Source organism: Hypanus sabinus, unplaced genomic scaffold, assembly GCF_030144855.1.
Source record: "Hypanus sabinus isolate sHypSab1 unplaced genomic scaffold, sHypSab1.hap1 scaffold_1009, whole genome shotgun sequence".
Taxonomy (NCBI): Eukaryota; Metazoa; Chordata; class Chondrichthyes; order Myliobatiformes; family Dasyatidae; genus Hypanus; species Hypanus sabinus.
In genome coordinates, this window is record NW_026779061.1 from 8,445 (window position 1) to 31,992 (window position 23,548).

General features: G+C 52.9%; 1 protein-coding gene across 1 annotated transcript; it reads right to left on the reverse strand.

Moving 5' to 3' along the window:
* Positions 1 to 21,297: 21,297 nt before the first annotated feature.
* On the reverse strand, positions 21,298 to 23,158 carry LOC132386126 (transmembrane protein 52B-like; the record flags this gene model as incomplete). Its single annotated transcript, XM_059958420.1, has 2 exons — positions 21,298 to 21,612; positions 22,952 to 23,158. Coding segments are annotated over 2 exons (329 nt in total), but the record flags the coding sequence as incomplete, so codon positions are not given.
* Between the last annotated feature and the right edge of the window lie 390 nt (positions 23,159 to 23,548).

Here is a 23,548-nt window from a genome sequence, read left to right on the forward strand (position 1 = left end):
TAGGCTCCTCCACTGTCGGAAACATCGTCTCCACATCCACTCTATCTGTGTCCTCTGGTCCTAAACTCCCCCACTACAGGAAACATCCTCTCCACATCCACTCTATCTGTGTCCTCTGCTCCTAGACTCCCCACCTACAGGAAACATCCTCTCCACATCCACTCTGTCTGTGTCCTCTGGTCCTAGACTCCCTCACTATAGGAAACATTCTCTCCACATCCACTCTATCGGTGTCCTCTGGTCCTAGACTCCCCCACTACAGGAAACATCCTCTCCACATCCACTCTATCTGTGTCCTCTGGTCCTAGACTCCCCCACTACAGGAAACGTCCTCTCCACATCCACTCTATCTGTGTCCTCTGGTCCTAGACTCCCCCATGATAGGAAACATCCTCTCCTCATCCATTCTATCTGTGTCCTCTGGTCCTAGACACCCCCCACTACAGGAAACAACCTCTCCACATCCACTCTGTCTGTGTCCTCTGGTCCTAGACTCCCCCACTACAGGAAACATCCTCTCCACATCCACTCTATATGTGTCCTCTGTTCTGAGACTCCCCCACTACAGGAAACATCCTCTCCACATCCACTCTATCTGTGTCCTCTGGTCCTAGACTCCCCCACTACAGGAAACATCCTCTCCACATCCACTCTATCTGTGTCCTCTGGTCCTAGACTCCCCCATGATAGGAAACATCCTCTCCTCATCCACTCTATCTGTGCCCTCTGGTCCTAGACTCCGCACTACAGGAAACATCCTCTCCACATCCACTCTATCTGTGTCCTCTGGTCCTAGACTCCCCCAATAAAGGAAACATCCTCTCCACACACACTCTATCTGTGTCCTCTGGTCCTAGACTCCCCCCACTACAGGAAACATCCTCTCCACATCCACTCCATCTGTGTCCTCTGGTCCTAGGCTCCTCCATTGTAGGAAACATCGTCTCCACATCCACTCTATCTGTGGTCCTAGACTCCCATACTACAGGAAACATCCTCTCCACATCCACTCTATCTGTGTCCTCTGGTCCTACACTCCCTCTCTACAGGAAACATCCTCTCCAAATCCACTCTATCTGTGTTCTCGGGTCCTAGACTCCCCCACTACAGGAAACATCCTCTCGACATCCACCCTATCTGTGTCCTGTGATCCTAGACTCCCCCACTACAGGAAACATCCTCTCCACATCCACTCTATCTGTGTCCTCTGCTCCTAGACTACTCCACTACAGGGAACATCCTCTCCACATCCAATCTATATGTGTCCTCTGGTCTGAGACACCCCCACTACAGGAAACATCCTCTCCACATCCATTCTATCTGTGTCCTCTGGTCCTAGACCCCCCCCCACTAAAGGAAACATCCTCTCCACATCCGGTCTATCTGTGTCCTCTGGTCCTAGACTCCCCCACTACAGGAAACATCCTCTCCACATCCACTCTGTCTGTTTCCTCTGGTCCCAGACTCCCCCACTACAGGAAACATCGTCTCCACATCCACTCTATCTGTGTCCTCTGGTCCTACACTCCCTCTCTACAGGAAACATCCTCTCCACATCCACTCCATCTGTGTCCTCTGGTCCTAGGCTCCTCCACTGTCGGAAACATCGTCTCCACATCCACTCTATCTGTGTCCTCTGGTCCTAAACTCCCCCACTACAGGAAACATCCTCTCCACATCCACTCTATCTGTGTCCTCTGCTCCTAGACTCCCCACCTACAGGAAACATCCTCTCCACATCCACTCTGTCTGTGTCCTCTGGTCCTAGACTCCCCCACTATAGGAAACATTCTCTCCACATCCACTCTATCGGTGTCCTCTGGTCCTAGACTCCCCCACTACAGGAAACATCCTCTCCACATCCACTCTATCTGTGTCCTCTGGTCCTAGACTCCCCCACTACAGTAAACATCCTCTCCACATTCACTCTGTGTCCTCTGATCCTAGACTCCACCATTACAGGAAACATCGTCTCCACATCCACTCTATCTGTGTCCTCTGGTCCTAGACTCCGCACTACAGGAAACATCCTCTCCACATCCACTCTATCTGTGCCCTCTGGTCCTAGACTCCCCCACGAAAGGAAACATCCTCTCCACATCCACTCTATCGGTGTCCTCTGGTCCTAGACTCCCCCACTACAGGAAACATCCTCTCCACATCCACTCTATCTGTGTCCTCTGGTCCTAGACTCCCCCACTACAGGAAACATCCTCTCCACATCCATTCTATCTGTGTCCTCTGGTCCTAGACTCCCCCACTACAGGAAACATCCTCTCCACATCCACTCTATCTGTGTCCTCTGGTCCTAGACTCCCCCATGATAGGAAACATCCTCTCCTCATCCATTCTATCTGTGTCCTCTGGTCCTAGACACCCCCCACCTCAGGAAACAACCTCTCCACATCCACTCTGTCTGTGTCCTCTGGTCCTAGACTCCCCCACTACAGGAAACATCCTCTCCACATCCACTCTATATGTGTCCTCTGTTCTGAGACTCCCCCACTACAGGAAACATCCTCTCCACATCCACTCTATCTGTGTCCTCTGGTCCTAGACTCCCCCACTACAGGAAACATCCTCTCCACATCCACTCTATCTGTGTCCTCTGGTCCTAGACTCCCCCATGATAGGAAACATCCTCTCCTCATCCATTCTATCTGTGTCCTCTGGTCCTAGACACTCCCCACTAAAGGAAACAACCTCTCCACATCCACTCTGTCTGTGTCCTCTGGTCCTAGACTCCCTCTCTACAGGAAACATCCTCTCCACATCCACTCTATCTGTGTCCTCTGGTCCTAGACTCCCCCATTACAGGTAACATCGTCTCCACATCCACTCTATCTGTGTCCTCTGGTCCTAGACTCCGCACTACAGGAAACATCCTCTCCACGTCCACTCTATCTGTGCCCTCTGGTCCTAGACTCCCCCACGAAAGGAAACATCCTCTCCACACACACTCTATCTGTGTCCTCTGGTCCTAGGCTCCTCCACTGTCGGAAACATCGTCTCCACATCCACTCTATCTGTGTCCTCTGGTCCTAAACTCCCCCACTACAGGAAACATCCTCTCCACATCCACTCTATCTGTGTCCTCTGCTCCTAGACTCCCCACCTACAGGAAACATCCTCTCCACATCCACTCTGTCTGTGTCCTCTGGTCCTAGACTCCCCCACTACAGTAAACATCCTCTCCACATTCACTCTGTGTCCTCTGATCCTAGACTCCACCATTACAGGAAACATCGTCTCCACATCCACTCTATCTGTGTCCTCTGGTCCTAGACTCCGCACTACAGGAAACATCCTCTCCACATCCACTCTATCTGTGCCCTCTGGTCCTAGACTCCCCCACGAAAGGAAACATCCTCTCCACATCCACTCTATCGGTGTCCTCTGGTCCTAGACTCCCCCACTACAGGAAACATCCTCTCCACATCCACTCTATCTGTGTCCTCTGGTCCTAGACTCCCCCATGATAGGAAACATCCTCTCCTCATCCATTCTATCTGTGTCCTCTGGTCCTAGACACCCCCCACCTCAGGAAACAACCTCTCCACATCCACTCTGTCTGTGTCCTCTGGTCCTAGACTCCCCCACTACAGGAAACATCCTCTCCACATCCACTCTATCTGTGTCCTCTGGTCCTAGACTCCCCCATGATAGGAAACATCCTCTCCTCATCCATTCTATCTGTGGTCCTAGACACCCCCCACTACAGGAAACAACCTCTCCACATCCACTCTGTCTGTGTCCTCTGGTCCTAGACTCCCTCTCTACAGGAAACATCCTCTCCACATCCACTCTATCTGTGTCCTCTGGTCCTAGACTCCCCCATTACAGGTAACATCGTCTCCACATCCACTCTATCTGTGTCCTCTGGTCCTAGACTCCGCACTACAGGAAACATCCTCTCCACGTCCACTCTATCTGTGCCCTCTGGTCCTAGACTCCCCCACGAAAGGAAACATCCTCTCCACATCCACTCTATCTGTGTCCTCTGGTCCTAGACTCCCCTACTTTCGGAAACATCCTCTCCACATCCACTCTATCTTTGCCCTCTGGTCCTAGACTCCGCACTACAGGAAACATCCTCTCCACATCCACTCTATCTGTGCCCTCTGGTCCTAGACTCCCCCACGAAAGGAAACATCCTCTCCACACACACTCTATCTGTGTCCTCTGGTCCTAGACTCCCCAATTACAGGAAACATCCTTTCCACATCCATTCTATCTGTGTCCACTGGTCCTAGACTCCCCCACTACAGGAAACATCCTCTCCACATCCACTCTATCTGTGTCCTCTGGTCCTAGACTCGCTCACGATAGGAAACATCCATTCCACATCCACTCTATCTGTGTCCCCTGGTCCTAGACTCCCCCACTACAGGAAACATCCTCTCCAAATCCACTCTATCTGTGTCCTCTGCTGGTAGACTCCCCACCTACAGGAAACATCCTCTCCACATCCACTCTATCTGTGTCCTCTGGTCCTAGACTCCCGCACTACAGGAAACATCCTCACCACATCCACTCTCTCTGTGTCCTCTGGTCCTAGAATCCCCCACTACAGGAAACATTTCTCCACATCCACTCTATCTGTGTCCTCTGGTGCTAGACTTCCCTACTACAGGAAACATCCTCTCCAAATCCACTCTATCTGTGTTCTCGTGTCCTAGACACCCCCACTACAGGAAACATCCTCTCGACATCCACTCTATCTGTGTCCTGTGGTCCTAGTCTCCCCCACTACTGGAAACAGCCTCTGCACATCCACTCTATCTGTGTCCTCTGGTCCTAGACTCCCCCACTATAGGAAACATTCTCTCCACATCCACTCTATCGGTGTCCTCTGGTCCAAGACTCCCCCACTACAGGAAACATCCTCTCCACATCCACTCTATCTGTGTCCTCTGGTCCTAGACTCCCCCACTACCGGAAACATCCTCTCCACGTCCACTCTATCTGTGCCCTCTGGTCCTAGACTCCCCCACGAAAGGAAACATCCTCTCCACATCCACTCTATCTGTGTCCTCTGGTCCTAGACTCCCCTACTTTCGGAAACATCCTCTCCACATCCACTCTATCTTTGCCCTCTGGTCCTAGACTCCGCACTACAGGAAACATCCTCTCCACATCCACTCTATCTGTGCCCTCTGGTCCTAGACTCCCCCACGAAAGGAAACATCCTCTCCACACACACTCTATCTGTGTCCTCTGGTCCTAGACTCCCCAATTACAGGAAACATCCTTTCCACATCCATTCTATCTGTGTCCACTGGTCCTAGACTCCCCCACTACAGGAAACATCCTCTCCACATCCACTCTATCTGTGTCCTCTGGTCCTAGACTCGCTCACGATAGGAAACATCCATTCCACATCCACTCTATCTGTGTCCCCTGGTCCTAGACTCCCCCACTACAGGAAACATCCTCTCCAAATCCACTCTATCTGTGTCCTCTGCTGGTAGACTCCCCACCTACAGGAAACATCCTCTCCACATCCACTCTATCTGTGTCCTCTGGTCCTAGACTCCCGCACTACAGGAAACATCCTCACCACATCCACTCTCTCTGTGTCCTCTGGTCCTAGAATCCCCCACTACAGGAAACATTTCTCCACATCCACTCTATCTGTGTCCTCTGGTGCTAGACTTCCCTACTACAGGAAACATCCTCTCCAAATCCACTCTATCTGTGTTCTCGTGTCCTAGACACCCCCACTACAGGAAACATCCTCTCGACATCCACTCTATCTGTGTCCTGTGGTCCTAGTCTCCCCCACTACTGGAAACAGCCTCTGCACATCCACTCTATCTGTGTCCTCTGGTCCTAGACTCCCCCACTATAGGAAACATTCTCTCCACATCCACTCTATCGGTGTCCTCTGGTCCAAGACTCCCCCACTACAGGAAACATCCTCTCCACATCCACTCTATCTGTGTCCTCTGGTCCTAGACTCCCCCACTACCGGAAACATCCTCTCCACATCCACTCTATCTGTGTCCTCTGGTCCTAGACTCCCCCATTACAGGTAACATCGTCTCCACATCCACTCTATCTGTGTCCTCTGGTCCTAGACTCCGCACTACAGGAAACATCCTCTCCACATCCACTCTATCTGTGCCCTCTGGTCCTAGACTCCCCCACGAAAGGAAACATCCTCTCCACACACACTCTATCTGTGTCCTCTGGTCCTAGACTCCCCTACTTTTGGAAACATCCTCTCCACATCCACTCTATCTGTGCCCTCTGGTCCTAGACTCCGCACTACAGGAAACATCCTCTCCACATCCACTCTATCTGTGCCCTCTGGTCCTAGACTCCCCCACGAAAGAAAACATCCTCTCCACACACACTCTATCTGTGTCCTCTGGTCCTAGACTCCCCGATTACAGGAAACATCCTTTCCACATCCATTCTATCTGTGTCCACTGGTCCTAGACTCCCCCACTATAGGAAACATCCTCTCCACATCCACTCTATCTGTGTCCTCTGGTCCTAGACTCGCTCACGATAGGAAACATCCATTCCACATCCACTCTATCTGTGTCCCCTGGTCCTAGACTCCCCCACTACAGGAAACATCCTCTCCAAATCCACTCTATCTGTGTCCTCTGCTGCTAGACTCCCCATCTACAGGAAACATCCTCTCCACATCCACTCTATCTGTGTCCTCTGGTCCTAGACTCCCCCACTACAGGAAACATCCTCTCCACATCCACTTTCTCTGTGTCCTCTGGTCCTAGAATCCCCCACTACAGGAAACATTTCTCCACATCCGCTCTATCTGTGTCCTCTGGTGCTAGACTCCCCTACTACAGGAAACATCCTCTCCAAATCCACTCTATCTGTGTTCTCGTGTCCTAGACTCCCCCACTACAGGAAACATTCTCTCGACATGCACTCTATCTGTGTCCTTTGGTCCTAGACTCCCCCACTACGGGAAACAGCCTCTCCACTTCCACTCTTTGTGTCCTCTGGTCCTAGTCTCCCCCACTACGGGAAACAGCCTCTGCACATCCACTCTATCGGTGTCCTCTGGTCCTAGACTCCCCCACTACAGGAAACATCCTCTCCACATCCACTCTATCTGTGTCCTCTGGTCCTAGACTCCCCCACTGCAGGAAACATCCTCTCCACATCCACTCTATCTGTGTCCTCTGGTCCTAGACTCCCCCATTACAGGTAACATCGTCTCCACATCCACTCTATCTGTGTCCTCTGGTCCTAGACTCCGCACTACAGGAAACATCCTCTCCACATCCACTCTATCTGTGTCCTCTGCTGCTAGACTCCCCACCTGCAGGAAACATCCTCTCCACATCCACTCTATCTGTGTCCTCTGGTCCTAGACTCCCCCACTACAGGTAACATCCTCTCCACATCCAGTCTCTCTGTGTCCTCTGGTCCTAGAATCCCCCACTACAGGAAACATTTCTCCACATCCACTCTATCTGTGTCCTCTGGTGCTAGACTCCCCTACTACAGGAAACATCCTCTCCAAATCCACTCTATCTGTGTTCTCGTGTCCTAGACACCCCCACTACAGGAAACATCCTCTCGACATCCACTCTGTCTGTGTCCTTTGATCCTAGACTCCCCCACTACGGGAAACAGCCTCTCCACTTCCACTCTTTATGTGTCCTCTGGTCCTAGTCTGCCCCACTACGGGAAACAGCCTCTGCACATCCACTCTGTCTGTGTCCTCTGGTCCTAGACTCCCCCACTATAGGAAACATTCTCTCCACATCCCCTCTATCGGTGTCCTCTGGTCCTAGACTCCCCCACTACAGGAAACATCCTCTCCACATCCACTCTATCTGTGTCCTCTGGTCCTAGACACCCCCACTACAGGAAACATCCTCTCCACATCCACTCTATCTGTGTCCTCCGGTCATAGACTCCCCCATTACAGGTAACATCGTCTCCACATCCACTCTATCTGTGTCCTCTGGTCCTAGACTCCGCACTATAGGAAACATCCTCTCCACATCCTCTCTATCTGTGCCCTCTGGTCCTAGACTCCCCCACGAAAGGAAACATTCTCTCCACACACACTCTAACTGTGTCCTCTGGTCCTAGACTCCCCTACTTTCGGAAACATCCTCTCCACATCCACTCTATCTGTGCCCTCTGGTCCTAGACTCCGCACTAAAGGAAACATCCTCTCCACATCCACTCTATCTGTGCCCTCTGGTCCTAGACTCCCCCACTACAGGAAACATCCTCTCCAAATCCACTCTATCTGTGTCCTCTGCTGCTAGACTCCCCACCTACAGGAAACATCCTCTCCACATCCACTCTATCTGTTTCCTCTGGTCCTAGACTCCCCCACTACAGGAAACATCCTCTCCACATCCACTCTCTCTGTGTCCTCTGGTCCTAGAATCCCCCACTACAGGAAACATTTCTCCACATCCACTCGATCTGTGTCCTCTGGTGCCAAACTCCCCTACTACAGGAAACATCCTCTCCAAATCCACTCTATCTGTGTTCTCGTGTCCTAGACTCCCCGACTACAGGAAACATCCTCTCGACATCCACTCTATCTGTGTCCTTTGGTCCTAGACTTCCCCACTACTGGAAACATCCTCTCCACATCCACTCTTTATGTGTCCTCTGGTCCTAGTCTCCCCCACTACGGGAAACAGCCTCTGCACATCCACTCTATCTGTGTCCTCTGGTCCTAGACTCCCCCTCTATAGGAAACATTCTCTCCACATCCACTCTATCGGTGTCCTCTGGTCCTAGACTCCCCCACTACAGGAAACATCCTCTCCACATCCACTCTATCTGTGTCCTCTGGTCCTAGACTCCCCCACTACAGGAAACATCCTCTCCACATCCACTCTATCTGTGTCCTCTGGTCCTAGACTCCCCCATTACAGGTAACATCGTCTCCACATCCACTCTATCTGTGTCCTCTGGTCCTAGACTCCGCACTACAGGAAACATCCTCTCCACATCCACTCTATCTGTGCCCTCTGGTCCTAGACTCCCCCAATACAGGAAACATCCTCTCCACATCCACTCTATCTGTGTCCTCTGGTCCTAGACTCCCCCACTACAGGAAACATCCTCTCCACATCCACTCTATATGTGTCCTCTGGTCCTCGACTCCCCCATGATAGGAAACATCCTCTCTACATCCATTCTATCTGTGTCCACTGGTCCTAGACTCCCCCACTACAGGAAACATCCTCTCCACATCCACTCTATCTGTGTCCTCTGGTCCTAGACTCGCTCACGATAGGAAACATCCATTCCACATCCACTCTATCTGTGTCCCCTGGTCCTAGACTCCCCCACTACAGGAAACATCCTCTCCAAATCCACTCTATCTGTGTCCTCTGCTGGTAGACTCCCCACCTACAGGAAACATCCTCTCCACATCCACTCTGTCTGTGTCCTCTGGTCCTAGACTCCCCCACTACAGTAAACATCCTCTCCACATTCACTCTGTGTCCTCTGATCCTAGACTCCACCATTACAGGAAACATCGTCTCCACATCCACTCTATCTGTGTCCTCTGGTCCTAGACTCCGCACTACAGGAAACATCCTCTCCACATCCACTCTATCTGTGCCCTCTGGTCCTAGACTCCCCCACGAAAGGAAACATCCTCTCCACATCCACTCTATCGGTGTCCTCTGGTCCTAGACTCCCCCACTACAGGAAACATCCTCTCCACATCCACTCTATCTGTGTCCTCTGGTCCTAGACTCCCCCATGATAGGAAACATCCTCTCCTCATCCATTCTATCTGTGTCCTCTGGTCCTAGACACCCCCCACCTCAGGAAACAACCTCTCCACATCCACTCTGTCTGTGTCCTCTGGTCCTAGACTCCCCCACTACAGGAAACATCCTCTCCACATCCACTCTATCTGTGTCCTCTGGTCCTAGACTCCCCCATGATAATAAACATCCTCTCCTCATCCATTCTATCTGTGTCCTCTGGTCCTAGACACCCCCCGCTACAGGAAACAACCTCTCCACATCCACTCTGTCTGTGTCCTCTGGTCCTAGACTCCCTCTCTACAGGAAACATCCTCTCCACATCCACTCTATCTGTGTCCTCTGGTCCTAGACTCCCCCATTACAGGTAACATCGTCTCCACATCCACTCTATCTGTGTCCTCTGGTCCTAGACTCCGCACTACAGGAAACATCCTCTCCACGTCCACTCTATCTGTGCCCTCTGGTCCTAGACTCCCCCACGAAAGGAAACATCCTCTCCACACACACTCTATCTGTGTCCTCTGGTCCTAGACTCCCCTACTTTCGGAAACATCCTCTCCACATCCACTCTATCTGTGTCCTCTGGTCCTAGACTCCCCCACTATAGGAAACATTCTCTCCACATCCACTCTATCGGTGTCCTCTGGTCCTAGACTCCCCCACTACAGGAAACATCCTCTCCACATCCACTCTGTCTGTGTCCTCTGGTCTTAGACTCCCCCACTACAGGAAACATCCTCTCCACATTCACTCTGTGTCCTCTGGTCCTAGACTCCACCATTACAGGAAACATCGTCTCCACATCCACTCTATCTGTGTCCTCTGGTCCTAGACTCCCCTACTTTCGGAAACATCCTCTCCACATCCACTCTATCTTTGCCCTCTGGTCCTAGACTCCGCACTACAGGAAACATCCTCTCCACATCCACTCTATCTGTGCCCTCTGGTCCTAGACTCCCCCACGAAAGGAAACATCCTCTCCACACACACTCTATCTGTGTCCTCTGGTCCTAGACTCCCCGATTACAGGAAACATCCTTTCCACATCCATTCTATCTGTGTCCACTGGTCCTAGACTCCCCCACTACAGGAAACATCCTCTCCACATCCACTCTATCTGTGTCCTCTGGTCCTAGACTCGCTCACGATAGGAAACATCCATTCCACATCCACTCTATCTGTGTCCCCTGGTCCTAGACTCCCCCACTACAGGAAACATCCTCTCCAAATCCACTCTATCTGTGTCCTCTGCTGGTAGACTCCCCACCTACAGGAAACATCCTCTCCACATCCACTCTATCTGTGTCCTCTGGTCCTAGACTCCCGCACTACAGGAAACATCCTCACCACATCCACTCTCTCTGTGTCCTCTGGTCCTAGAATCCCCCACTACAGGAAACATTTCTCCACATCCACTCTATCTGTGTCCTCTGGTGCTAGACTTCCCTACTACAGGAAACATCCTCTCCAAATCCACTCTATCTGTGTTCTCGTGTCCTAGACACCCCCACTACAGGAAACATCCTCTCGACATCCACTCTATCTGTGTCCTGTGGTCCTAGTCTCCCCCACTACTGGAAACAGCCTCTGCACATCCACTCTATCTGTGTCCTCTGGTCCTAGACTCCCCCACTATAGGAAACATTCTCTCCACATCCACTCTATCGGTGTCCTCTGGTCCTAGACTCCCCCACTACAGGAAACATCCTCTCCACATCCACTCTATCTGTGTCCTCTGGTCCTAGACTCCCCCACTACCGGAAACATCCTCTCCACATCCACTCTATCTGTGTCCTCTGGTCCTAGACTCCCCCATTACAGGTAACATCGTCTCCACATCCACTCTATCTGTGTCCTCTGGTCCTAGACTCCGCACTACAGGAAACATCCTCTCCACATTCACTCTATCTGTGCCCTCTGGTCCTAGACTCCCCCACGAAAGGAAACATCCTCTCCACACACACTCTATCTGTGTCCTCTGGTCCTAGACTCCCCTACTTTTGGAAACATCCTCTCCACATCCACTCTATCTGTGCCCTCTGGTCCTAGACTCCGCACTACAGGAAACATCCTCTCCACATCCACTCTATCTGTGCCCTGTGGTCCTAGACTCCCCCACGAAAGAAAACATCCTCTCCACACACACTCTATCTGTGTCCTCTGGTCCTAGACTCCCCGATTACAGGAAACATCCTTTCCACATCCATTCTATCTGTGTCCACTGGTCCTAGACTCCCCCACTATAGGAAACATCCTCTCCACATCCACTCTATCTGTGTCCTCTGGTCCTAGACTCGCTCACGATAGGAAACATCCATTCCACATCCACTCTATCTGTGTCCCCTGGTCCTAGACTCCCCCACTACAGGAAACATCCTCTCCAAATCCACTCTATCTGTGTCCTCTGCTGCTAGACTCCCCATCTACAGGAAACATCCTCTCCACATCCACTCTATCTGTGTCCTCTGGTCCTAGACTCCCCCACTACAGGAAACATCCTCTCCACATCCACTTTCTCTGTGTCCTCTGGTCCTAGAATCCCCCACTACAGGAAACATTTCTCCACATCCACTCTATCTGTGTCCTCTGGTGCTAGACTCCCCTACTACAGGAAACATCCTCTCCAAATCCACTCTATCTGTGTTCTCGTGTCCTAGACTCCCCCATGATAGGAAATATCCTCTCCACATCCATTCTATCTGTGTCCTCTGGTCCTAGACACCCCACACTACAGGAAACATCCTCTCCACATCCACTCTGTCTGTGTCCTCTGGTCCTACACTCCCCCACTACAGGAAACATCCTCTCACTTCCACTCTGTCTGTTTCCTCTGGTCCTAGACTCCCCCACTGTAGGAAACATCGTCTCCACATCCACTCTAGCTGTGTCCTCTGGTCCTAGACTCCCCCACTACAGGAAACATCCTCATCACATCCACTCTATTTGTGTCCTCTGGTCCTAGACTCCCCCACTACAGGAAACATCCTCTCCACATCCACTCTGTCTGTGTCCTCTGGTCCTAGACTCCCCCACTACAGGAAACATCCTCTCCACATCCACTCTGTCTGTGTCCTCTGGTCCTAGACTCCCCCACTACAGGAAACCTCCTCTCCACATCCACTCTATCTGTGTCCTCTGGTCCTAGACTCCCCCACTACAGGAAACATCCTCTCCACATCCACTCTGTCTGTGTCCTCTGGTCCTAGACTCCCACACTACAGGAAACATCCTCACCACATCCACTCTATCTGTGTCCTCTGGTCCTACACTCCCTCTCTACAGGAAACATCCTCTCCACATCCACTCTGTCTGTGTCCTCTGGTCCTAGATTCCCCCACTACAGGAAACATCCTCTCCTCATCCACTCTATCTGTGTCCTCTGGTCCTAGACTCCCCCACTACAGGAAACATCCTCTCCACATCCACTCTATCTGTGTCCTCTGGTCCTAGACTCCCCCACTACAGGAAACATCCTCTCCACATCCACTCTATCTGTGTCCTCTGGTCCTAGACTCCCCCACTACAGGAAACATCCTCTCCACATCCACTCTATCGGTGTCCTCTGCTCCTAGACTCCCCGCCTACAGGAAACATCCTCTCCACATCCACTCTATCTGTGTCCTCTGCTCCTAGACTCCCCCACTACAGGAAACATCCTCTCCACATCCACTCTGTCTGTGTCCTCTGGTCCTCGACTCGCTCACGATAGGAATCATGCATTCCACATCCACTCTATCTGTGTCCTCTGGTCCTAGGCTCCCCCACTACAGGAAACATCCTCTCCACATCCACTCTGTCTGTGTCCTCTGGTCCTAGACTCCCACACTACAGGAAACACCCTCTCCACATCCACTCTATCTGTGTACTCTGGTCCTAGACTCCCCCATTATAGGAAATATCCTTTCCACATCCGCTCTATCTGTGGTCCTAGACTCCCCCACTACAGGAAACATCCTCTCCACTTCCACTCTATATGTGTTCTCTGGTCCTAGACCTCCACTATAGGAAACATCCTCTCCACATCCACTCTATCAGTGTCCTCTGGTCCTAGACTCACCCACTACAGGAAGCATCCTCTCCACATCCACTCTATCTGTGTCCTCTGGTCCTAGACTCCCCCACTACAGGAAGCATCCTCTCCACATCCACTCTATATGTGTCCTCTGGTCTGAGACACCCCCACTACAGGAAACATCCTCTCCACATCCATTCTATCTGTGTCCTCTGGTCCTAGACTCCCCCACTAAAGGAAACATCCTCTCCACATCCACTCTATCTGTGTCCTCTGGTCCTAGACTCCCCGACTACAGGAAACATCCTTTCCACATCCATTCTATATGTGTCCACTGGTCCTAGACTCCCCCACTACAGGAAACATCCTCTCCACATCCATTATATCTGTGTCCTATGGTCCTAGACTCCCCCACTATAGGAAACATCCTCTCCACATACACTCTGTGTCCCCTAGTCCTAGTTTTCCCCTCTACAGGAAACATCCTCTCCACATCCACTTTATCTGTGCTCTCTGTTCCTAGACTCCCCCACTATAGGAAACATCCTCTCCACATCCACTCTGTCTGTGTCCTCTGGTCCTAGACTCCCCAGTATAGGATACATCCTCTCCACATCCACTCTATCTGTGTCCACTGGTCCTAGACTCCCCCACTACAGGAAACAACCTCTCCACATCCACTATATCTGTGTCCTATGGTCCTAGACTTCCCCACTATAGGAAACATCCTCTCGACATCCACTCTGTCTGTGTCCTCTGGTCTTAGACTCCCCACTATAGGAAACATCCTCTCCACATCCACTCTCTCTGTGTCCTCTGGTCATAGACTCCACCACTGCAGGAAACATCCTCTCCACATCCACTCTATCTGTGTTCTCTGGTCCTAGACTCCCCCAGTATAGGAAACATCCTCTCCACATACACTCTGTCTGTGTCCTCTGGTCCTAGACTCCCTCACGATAGGAAACATCCTCTCCACATCCACTCTATCTGTGTCCTGTGGTCCTAGTCTCCCGCACGATAGGAAACATCCTCTCCACATCCACTGTATATGTGTTCACTGGTCCTAGACTCCCCCACTATAGGAAACATCCTCTCCACATTCACTCTGTGTCCTCTGGTCCTAAATTTCCCAACTACAGGAAACATCATCTCCACATCCATTCTATCAGTGTCCTCTGGTTTCAGACTCCCCCACTATAGGAAAATCCTCTCCACATCCACTCTATCTGTGTCCTCTGGTCCTAGACTCGCTCACGATAGGAAACATGCATTCCAAATCTACTCTATCTGTGTCCTCTGGTCCTTGACTCCCTCACGATAGGAAACATCCTCTCCACATCCACTCTATCTGTGTCCTCTGGTCCTAGACTCCCCCACTATAGGAAACATCCTCTGCACATCCACTCTGTCTGTGCCCTCTGTTCCTAGACTCCCCCACTATAGGAAACATCCTCTCCACATTCACTCTGTGTCCTCTGGTCCTAAATTTCCCAACTACAGGAAACATCATCTCCACATCCATTCTATCAGTGTCCTCTGGTTTCAGACTCCCCCACTATAGGAAAATCCTCTCCACATCCACTCTATCTGAGTCCTCTTGTCCTAGACTCCCCCATGATAGGAAACATCCTCTCCACATCCATTCTATCTGTGTCCTCTGGTCCTAGACACCCCACACTACAGGAAACATCCTCTCCACATCCACTCTGTCTGTGTCCTCTGGTCCTACACTCCCCCACTACAGGAAACATCCTCTCACTTCCACTCTGTCTGTTTCCTCTGGTCCTAGACTCCCCCACTGTAGGAAACATCGTCTCCACATCCACTCTAGCTGTGTCCTCTGGTCCTAGACTCCCCCACTACAGGAAACATCCTCTCCACATCCACTCTGTCTGTGTCCTCTGGTCCTAGACTCCCCCACTACAGGAAACATCCTCTCCAAATCCACACTATCTGTGTCCTCTGGTCCTAGACTCCCCCACTACAGGAAACCTCCTCTCCACATCCACTCTATCTGTGTCCTCTGGTCCTAGACTCCCCCACTACAGGAAACATCCTCTCCACATCCACTCTGTCTGTGTCCTCTGGTCCTAGACTCCCACACTACAGGAAACATCCTCACCACATCCACTCTATCTGTGTCCTCTGGTCCTACACTCCCTCTCTACAGGAAACATCCTCTCCACATCCACTCTGTCTGTGTCCTCTGGTCCTAGATTCCCCCACTACAGGAAACATCCTCTCCACCTCCACTCTATCTGTGTCCTCTGGTCCTAGACTCCCCCACTACAGGAAACATCCTCTCCACATCCACTCTATCTGTGTCCTCTGGTCCTAGACTCCCCCACTACAGGAAACATCCTCTCCACATCCACTCTATCGGTGTCCTCTGCTCCTAGACTCCCCACCTACAGGAAACATCCTCTCCACATCCACTCTATCTGTGTCCTCTGGTCCTAGACTCGCTCACCATAGGAAACATCCTCTCCACATCCACTCTATCTGTGTCCTCTGGTCCTAGGCTCCCCCACTACAGGAAACATCCTCTCCACATCCACTCTATATGTGTCCTCTGGTCCTAGACTCCCCCACTACAGGAAACATCCTCTCCACATCCACTCTATATGTGTCCTCTGGTCTGAGACACCCCCACTACAGGGAACATCCTCTCCACATCCATTCTATCTGTGTCCTCTGGTCCTAGACTCCCCCACTAAAGGAAACATCCTCTCCACATCCACTCTATCTGTGTCCTCTGGTCCTAGACTCCCCCACTACAGGAAACATCCTCTCCACATCCACCCTATCTGTGTCCTCTGGTCCTAGACTCCCCGACTACAGGAAACATCCTTTCCACATCCATTCTATATGTGTCCTATGGTCCTAGACTCCTCCACTATAGGAAACATCCTCTCCACATACACTCTGTGTCCCCTAGTCCTAGTTTTCCCCTCTACAGGAAACATCCTCTCCACATCCACTTTATCTGTGCTCTCTGTTCCTAGACTCCCCCACTATAGGAAACATCCTCTCCACATCCACTCTGTCTGTGTCCTCTGGTCCTAGACTCCCCAGTATAGGATACATCCTCTCCACATCCACTCTATCCGTGTCCACTGGTCCTAGACTCCCCCACTACAGGAAACATCCTCTCCACATCCACTATATCTGTGTCCTCTGGTCATAGACTCCCCCACTGCAGGAAACATCCTCTCCACATCCACTCTATCTGTGTTCTCTGGTCCTAGACTCCCCCACTATTGGAAACATCCTCTCCACATACACTCTGTCTGTGTCCTCTGGTCCTAGACTCCCTCACGATAGGAAACATCCTCTCCACATCCACTCTATCTGTGTCCTCTGGTCCTAGTCTCCCGCACGATAGGAAACATCCTCTCCACAGCCACTGTATATGTGTTCACTGGTCCTAGACTCCCCCACTATAGGAAACATCCTCTCCACATTCACTCTGTGTCCTCTGGTCCTAAATTTCCCAACTACAGGAAACATCATCTCCACATCCATTCTATCAGTGTCCTCTGGTTTCAGACTCCCCCACTATAGCAAAATCCTCTCCACATCCACTCTATCTGTGTCCTCTGGTCCTAGACTCGCTCACGATAGGAAACATCCTCTCCACATCCACTCTATCTGTGTCCTCTGGTCCTAGACTCGCTCACGATAAGAAACATCCTCTCCACATCCACTCTGTCTGTGTCCTCTGGTCCTAGACTCCCTCACGAGAGGAAACATCCTCTGCATATCCACTCTATCTGTGTCCTCTGGTCCTAGTCTCCCCCACTATAGGAAACATGCTCTCCACATCCATTCTATCAGTGTCCTCTGGTTTCAGACTCCCCCACTATAGGAAACATCCTCTCCACGTCCACTCTATCTGTATCCTCTGGTCCTAGACTCCCCCACTACAGGAAACATCCTCTCCACTTCCACTCTATCTGTGTCCTCTGGTCTTAGACTCCCCACTATAGGAAACATCCTCTCCACATCCAGTCTCTCTGTGTCCACTGGTCTTCGACTCCCCCACTACAGGAAACCTCCTCTCCACATCCACTCTATATTTGTTCTCTGGTCCCAGACTCCCCCACTACAGGAAACATCCTCTCCACATCCACTCTATCGGTGTCCTCTGGTCCGAGACTCCCCACTGCAGGAAACATCCTCTCCACATCCACTCTATCTGTGTCCTCTGGTCCTAGACCCCCACTTTAGGAAACATCCTCTCCACATCCACTCTATCTGTGTCCTCTGGTCCTAGACTCCCCCACTACTGGAAACATCCTCTCCGCATCCACTCTATCTGTGTCCTCTTGCCTTCCTCACCACCAACTCGACCTGCAAGTTAACCTGCACATCTACTCCCCCCCCCCGCCCACCCCCTACCGAGTCCATTTGCCGTGCATTTTTAATTTTTTTTTCTCTCCTTTCGGAAGATCGTCAACCGTTACCTGGAGACAGGGCGACAAGGAGAATACACCACTCGTTACAGGCCGTGGCAGGTGTTCTGTCCCGCAGGAAAGATGCCCCTGAGCTGGAGGGAGTGCGGAGGGAGATTTACGAGGATTTTGGTGGCTCTGTTTACACTGAAGGTAGTAATCAGGATTTACGGGGGAATCTCATTCAGCTGGGAAAGTGGGCCAAGCAGTGGCAAATGCAGTTTAATTCTGCTAAGTACCAAGTGTCGCGTTTTGGGAGCACACAGCAGGGTTGGACTTTCACAGTGTAGTGTAGGATCCTGGGGAATGTTGTGGAACAGAGGGACCCAGGGATACAGGGACACGGTTCCCTGAAAGTGGAGTCACGGGTAGACGGGGACCCTTGGGAGTGTTGTGGGACTGAGGGTCCCAGGGGTACAGGGACATTGTTCCCTGAAAGTGGAGTCATGGGTAGACACAGACCCTGGGGAGTGTTGTGGGACAGAGGGACCCGGGGTACAGGGACACGGTTCCCTGAAAGTGGAGTCACGGGGAGACGGGGACCCTGGGGCGTTTTGTGGGACAGAGGGACCCAGGGGTACAGGGACACGGTTCCCTGAAAGTGGAGTCACGGGTAGACGGGGACCCCGGGGAGTGTTCTGGGACAGAGGGACCCAGGGGTACAGGGACACAGTTCCCTGTAAGTGGAGTCATGGGTAGACGGGGACCCCGGGGAGTGTTGTGGAACAGGGACCCAGGGGTACGGGGACACGGTTCCCTGAAAGTGGAGTCATGGGTAGACGGGGACCCTGGGGAGTGTTGTGGGACAGAGGTACCCTGGGGTACAGGGACATGGTTCCCTGAAAGTGGAGATTTACCAGGATGTTGAGGGACGGAGTTACGGAGGGAGGTTGGGCGGGTAGGGAGTTTATTGGAGGGTAGGGGTGACCTGACAGAGGGGTATAAAACCACCAGGGGCACAGACAGGTTGAATGTACACAGTCTTTTCCCCAGGGTCGGGGAATCGTGAATCAGAGGACACAGGTTTAAGGTGAGAGGGGGTCAGGGATTTAATAGGGACCCGAGGGGCAACTGTTTCCCGCAGAGGGTGGTCCGTCTGTGGAAGTGGTCGAGGTGGGTACATTAACGACACTTCGTCAGGGACACGGGTAGGAAAGGTTTGGAGGGATACAGCTGTTCCGTCTGTGGAAGGAGCTGCCGGAGGAAGTGGTCGAGGCGGGTACATTAACGACACTCGGACAGGTACACGGATTGGAAAGGTTCAGAGGGATACGAGTGGTCCGTCTGTGGAAGGAGCTGCCGGAGGAAGTGGTCGAGGCGGGTACATTAACGTCACTCGGACAGGGACACGGATAGAAAAGGTTTAGAGGGATACGGGTGGTCCGTCTGTGGAAGGAGCTGCCGGAGGAAGTGGTCGAGGCGGGTACATTAACGACACTCAGACAGGGACACGGATAGGAAAGGTTTAGAGGGATACGGGTGGTCCGTCTGTGGAAGGAGCTGCCGGAGGAAGTGGTCGAGGCGGGTACATTAACGACACTCGGACAGGGACACGGAGAGGAAAGGTTTAGAGGGATACAGGCGGTCCGTCTGTGGAAGGAGTTGCTGGAGGAATTGGTCAAGGCGGGTACATTAACGACACTCGGACATGGACACGGATTGGAAAGGTTCAGAGGGATACGAGTGGTCCGTCTGTGGAAGGAGCTGCCGGAGGAAGTGGTCGAGGCGGGTACATTAACGACACTCGGACAGGGACACGGATAGGAAAGGTTCAGAGGGATACGGGTGGTCCGTCTGTGGAAGGAGCTGCCGGAGGAAGTGGTCGAGGCGGGTACATTAACGACACTCGGACAGGGACACGGAGAGGAAAGGTTTAGAGGGATACGGGTGGTCCGTCTGTGGAAGGAGCTGCCGGAGGAAGTGGTCGAGGCAGGTACATTAACGACACTCGGACAGGGACACGGAGAGGAAAGGTTGAGAGGGATACGGGTGGTCCGTCTGTGGAAGGAGCTGCCGGAGGAAGTGGTCGAGGCGGGTACATTAACGACACTCGGACTGGGACACGGATAGGAAAGGTTCAGAGGGATACAGGTGGTCCGTCTGTGGAAGGAGCTGCCGGAGGAAGTGGTCGAGACGGGTACATTAACGACACTCGGACAGGGACACGGATAGGAAAGGTTTAGAGGGGTACGGGTGGTCCGTCTGTGGAAGGAGCTGCCGGAGGAAGTGGTCGAGGCGGGTACATTAACGACACTCGGACTGGGACACGGATAGGAAAGGTTCAGAGGGATACGGGTGGTCCGTCTGTGGAAGGAGCTGCCGGAGGAAGTGGTCGAGGCGGGTACATTAACGACACTCGGACAGGGACGCGGATAGGAAAGGTTCAGAGGGATACGGGTGGTCCGTCTGTGGAAGGAGCTGCCGGAGGAAGTGGTCGAGGCGGGTACATTAACGACACTCGGACAGGGACACGGATAGAAAATGTTTAGAGGGATACGGATGGTCCGTCTGTGGAAGGAGCTGCCGGAGGAAGTGGTCAAGGCGGGTACGTTAACGACACTCGGACAGGGACACGGATAGGAAAGGTTCAGAGGGATACGTGTGGCCCGTCTGTGGAAGGAGCTGCCGGAGGAAGTGGTCGAGGCGGGTACGTTAACGACACTCGGACAGGGACACGGATAGGAAAGGTTCAGAGGGATACGTGTGGCCCCACTATGGAGTGCAGGAGTAGAAAACCACCTGTGGGGCGGATAGGGTATTGTGCACGGTCTTTTCCACGTTTTACTGTCGTTATTAAGGCCCATCCAGCAAGCTTAAAGAGCCACACTCAACGATTGAGGGACAGCCCGCTCCCCTCCACCTCCGCGTGTCCGAACGCCCTGGGCGCCGATCTCCCAATTCACGGAGTGCGCCATCACTGTACGGTTCCATGGCTTTGAGTCTGCCCAGCACTGAGGGGGCGTCCTTGGCTGCCGACGTCCCTCACCTTCCAGGCACGTGCCTTCTGCTCATCTTCACTGCCATCTTGTGGGCCTCAGGGCACGCACCCTCACCGGTTCAAGAATACCCCCCTCGCATCTCCGAATCTTTAGACAGCGAAGCTTTATTTACTGATTTATAACATGTGAGATTGATTTCATCGCTTCGCACGACCCCGCTAATCCTTAACCCCGGATCTCTCGTCCGCAGACTGGACCTGCTTGGCGGTCTCAACTGCCGATTCAAATTCCGCTTCCATCCTGCAGTGACGAGGAGGGAGGCGCTCCCCGCGAGCCCGGCTACGTGGACGCGGCCGGGGAGTTCTCGTGGCAGGGCGGGGCCTCGCTCCCGGGCAGAGGGTTCTGGCACCGGGTCACCGTGAAGAGACGCCGGCTGTTCGGCAGGAACAGAGACTGGATGGCTGCAGGAGAACGGAGGAGGTGAGGCACAGGGTCCACTCTGCCCCGTCACACACACCCGGGGGCTCCCTCCACACTGTCCCATCACACACTCCCGGGGTCAGACACATAGTGAATCTCCCTCCACACTGTCCCATCACACATTCCCAGGGTCAGACAGAGTGAATCTCCCTCCCCACCGTCCCATCACACACTCCCGGGTCAGACACAGAGTGAATCTCCCTCCTCACCGTCCCGTCACACACTCCCGGGGTCAGACTAAGAGTGAATCTCCCTCCGCACCGTCCCATCACACAGTCCCGGGGTCAGACACAGAGTGAATCTCCCTCCACACCGTCCCATCACACACTCCCAGGGTCAGACACAGAGTAAATCTCCCGCCACACCGTCCCATCACACACTCCCGGGGTCAGACACAGAGTGAATCTCCCTCCACACTGTCCCATCACACTCTCCCGGGGTCAGACACAGAGTGAAGCTCCCTCCACACCGTCCCATCACACACACCTGGGCTCAGACACAGAGTGAATCTCCCTCCACACCGTCCCATCACACACTCCCGGGGTCAGACACAGAGTGAATCTCCCTCCACACCGTCCCATCACACACTCCCGGGGTCAGACACAGAGTGAATCTCCCTCCACACCGTCCCATCACACACTCCCGGGGTCAGACACAGAGTGAATCTCCCTCCACACCGTCGCATCACACACTCCCGGGGTCAGACACAGAGTGAATCTCCCTCCACACTGTCCCATCACACACTCCCGGGGTCAGACATAGAGTGAATCTCCCTCCACACCGTCTCATCACACACTCCCGGGGTCAGACACAGAGTGAATCTCCCTCCACACCGTCCCATCACACACTCCCGGGGTCAGACACAGAGTGAATCTCCCTCCACACCGTCCCATCACACACTCCCGGGGTCAGACACAGAGTGAATCTCCCTCCACACCGTCCCATCACACACTCCCGGGGTCAGACACAGAGTGAATCTCCCTCCACACCGTCTCATCACACACTCCCGGGGTCAGACACAGAGTGAATCTCCCTCCACACCGTCCCATCACACACTCCCGGGGTCAGACACAGAGTGAATCTCCCTCCTCACTGTCCCCTCACACACTCCCGGGGTCAGACACAGAGTGAATCTCCCCCCACACCGTCCCATCACACACTCCCGGGGTCAGACACAGAGTGAATCTCCCTCCACACCGTCCCATCACACACTCCCGGGGTCAGACACTGAGTGAATCTCCCTCCGCACCGTCCCATCACACACTCCCGGGGTCAGACACAGAGTGAAACTCCCTCCACACCGTCCCATCACACACTCACAGGAGATGGTGTTCTGCATGCTGCTGTGGATGGTGTTGTCTTGCTCCAGCGTGATGACGGTCACCTCGAGGGGGCGTGAGCCTCGCCCTCCTGCCTCGGCCCCCTGCCTCACACAGCACCTTACGCACCTCAGAGCTCCTCCGCACGCCACCAGCGAGAGGGAGAGGGCCAGCAGGAACCTGGAAGGGTACACAGGGGCTTTACTCTCTGGGGAGAAGATGCAGAAGTTAACGACCCGGACGTGTGGTTAGAAGGATGTTAGCCGATGACACAAAGGTTGTTGGTGTTGTGGACAGTGTAGACGATTGTCGAAGATGGCAGAGAGACGTTGATAGGATGTAGAAGTGGGCTGAGAAGTGGCAGATGGAGTTCAACCCGGAGAAGTGTGAGGTGGGACACTTTGGAAGGACAAACTCCAAGACAGAGTACAAAGTAAATGGCAGGATACTGGGTAGTGTGGAGGAGCAGAGGGATCTGGGGGTACATGTCCACAGATCCCTGAAAGTTGCCTCACAGGTAGATAGGGTAGTTACGACAGCTTATGGGGTGTTAGCTTTCATAAGTCAATGGATAGAGTTTACGAGTCACGGGGTAATG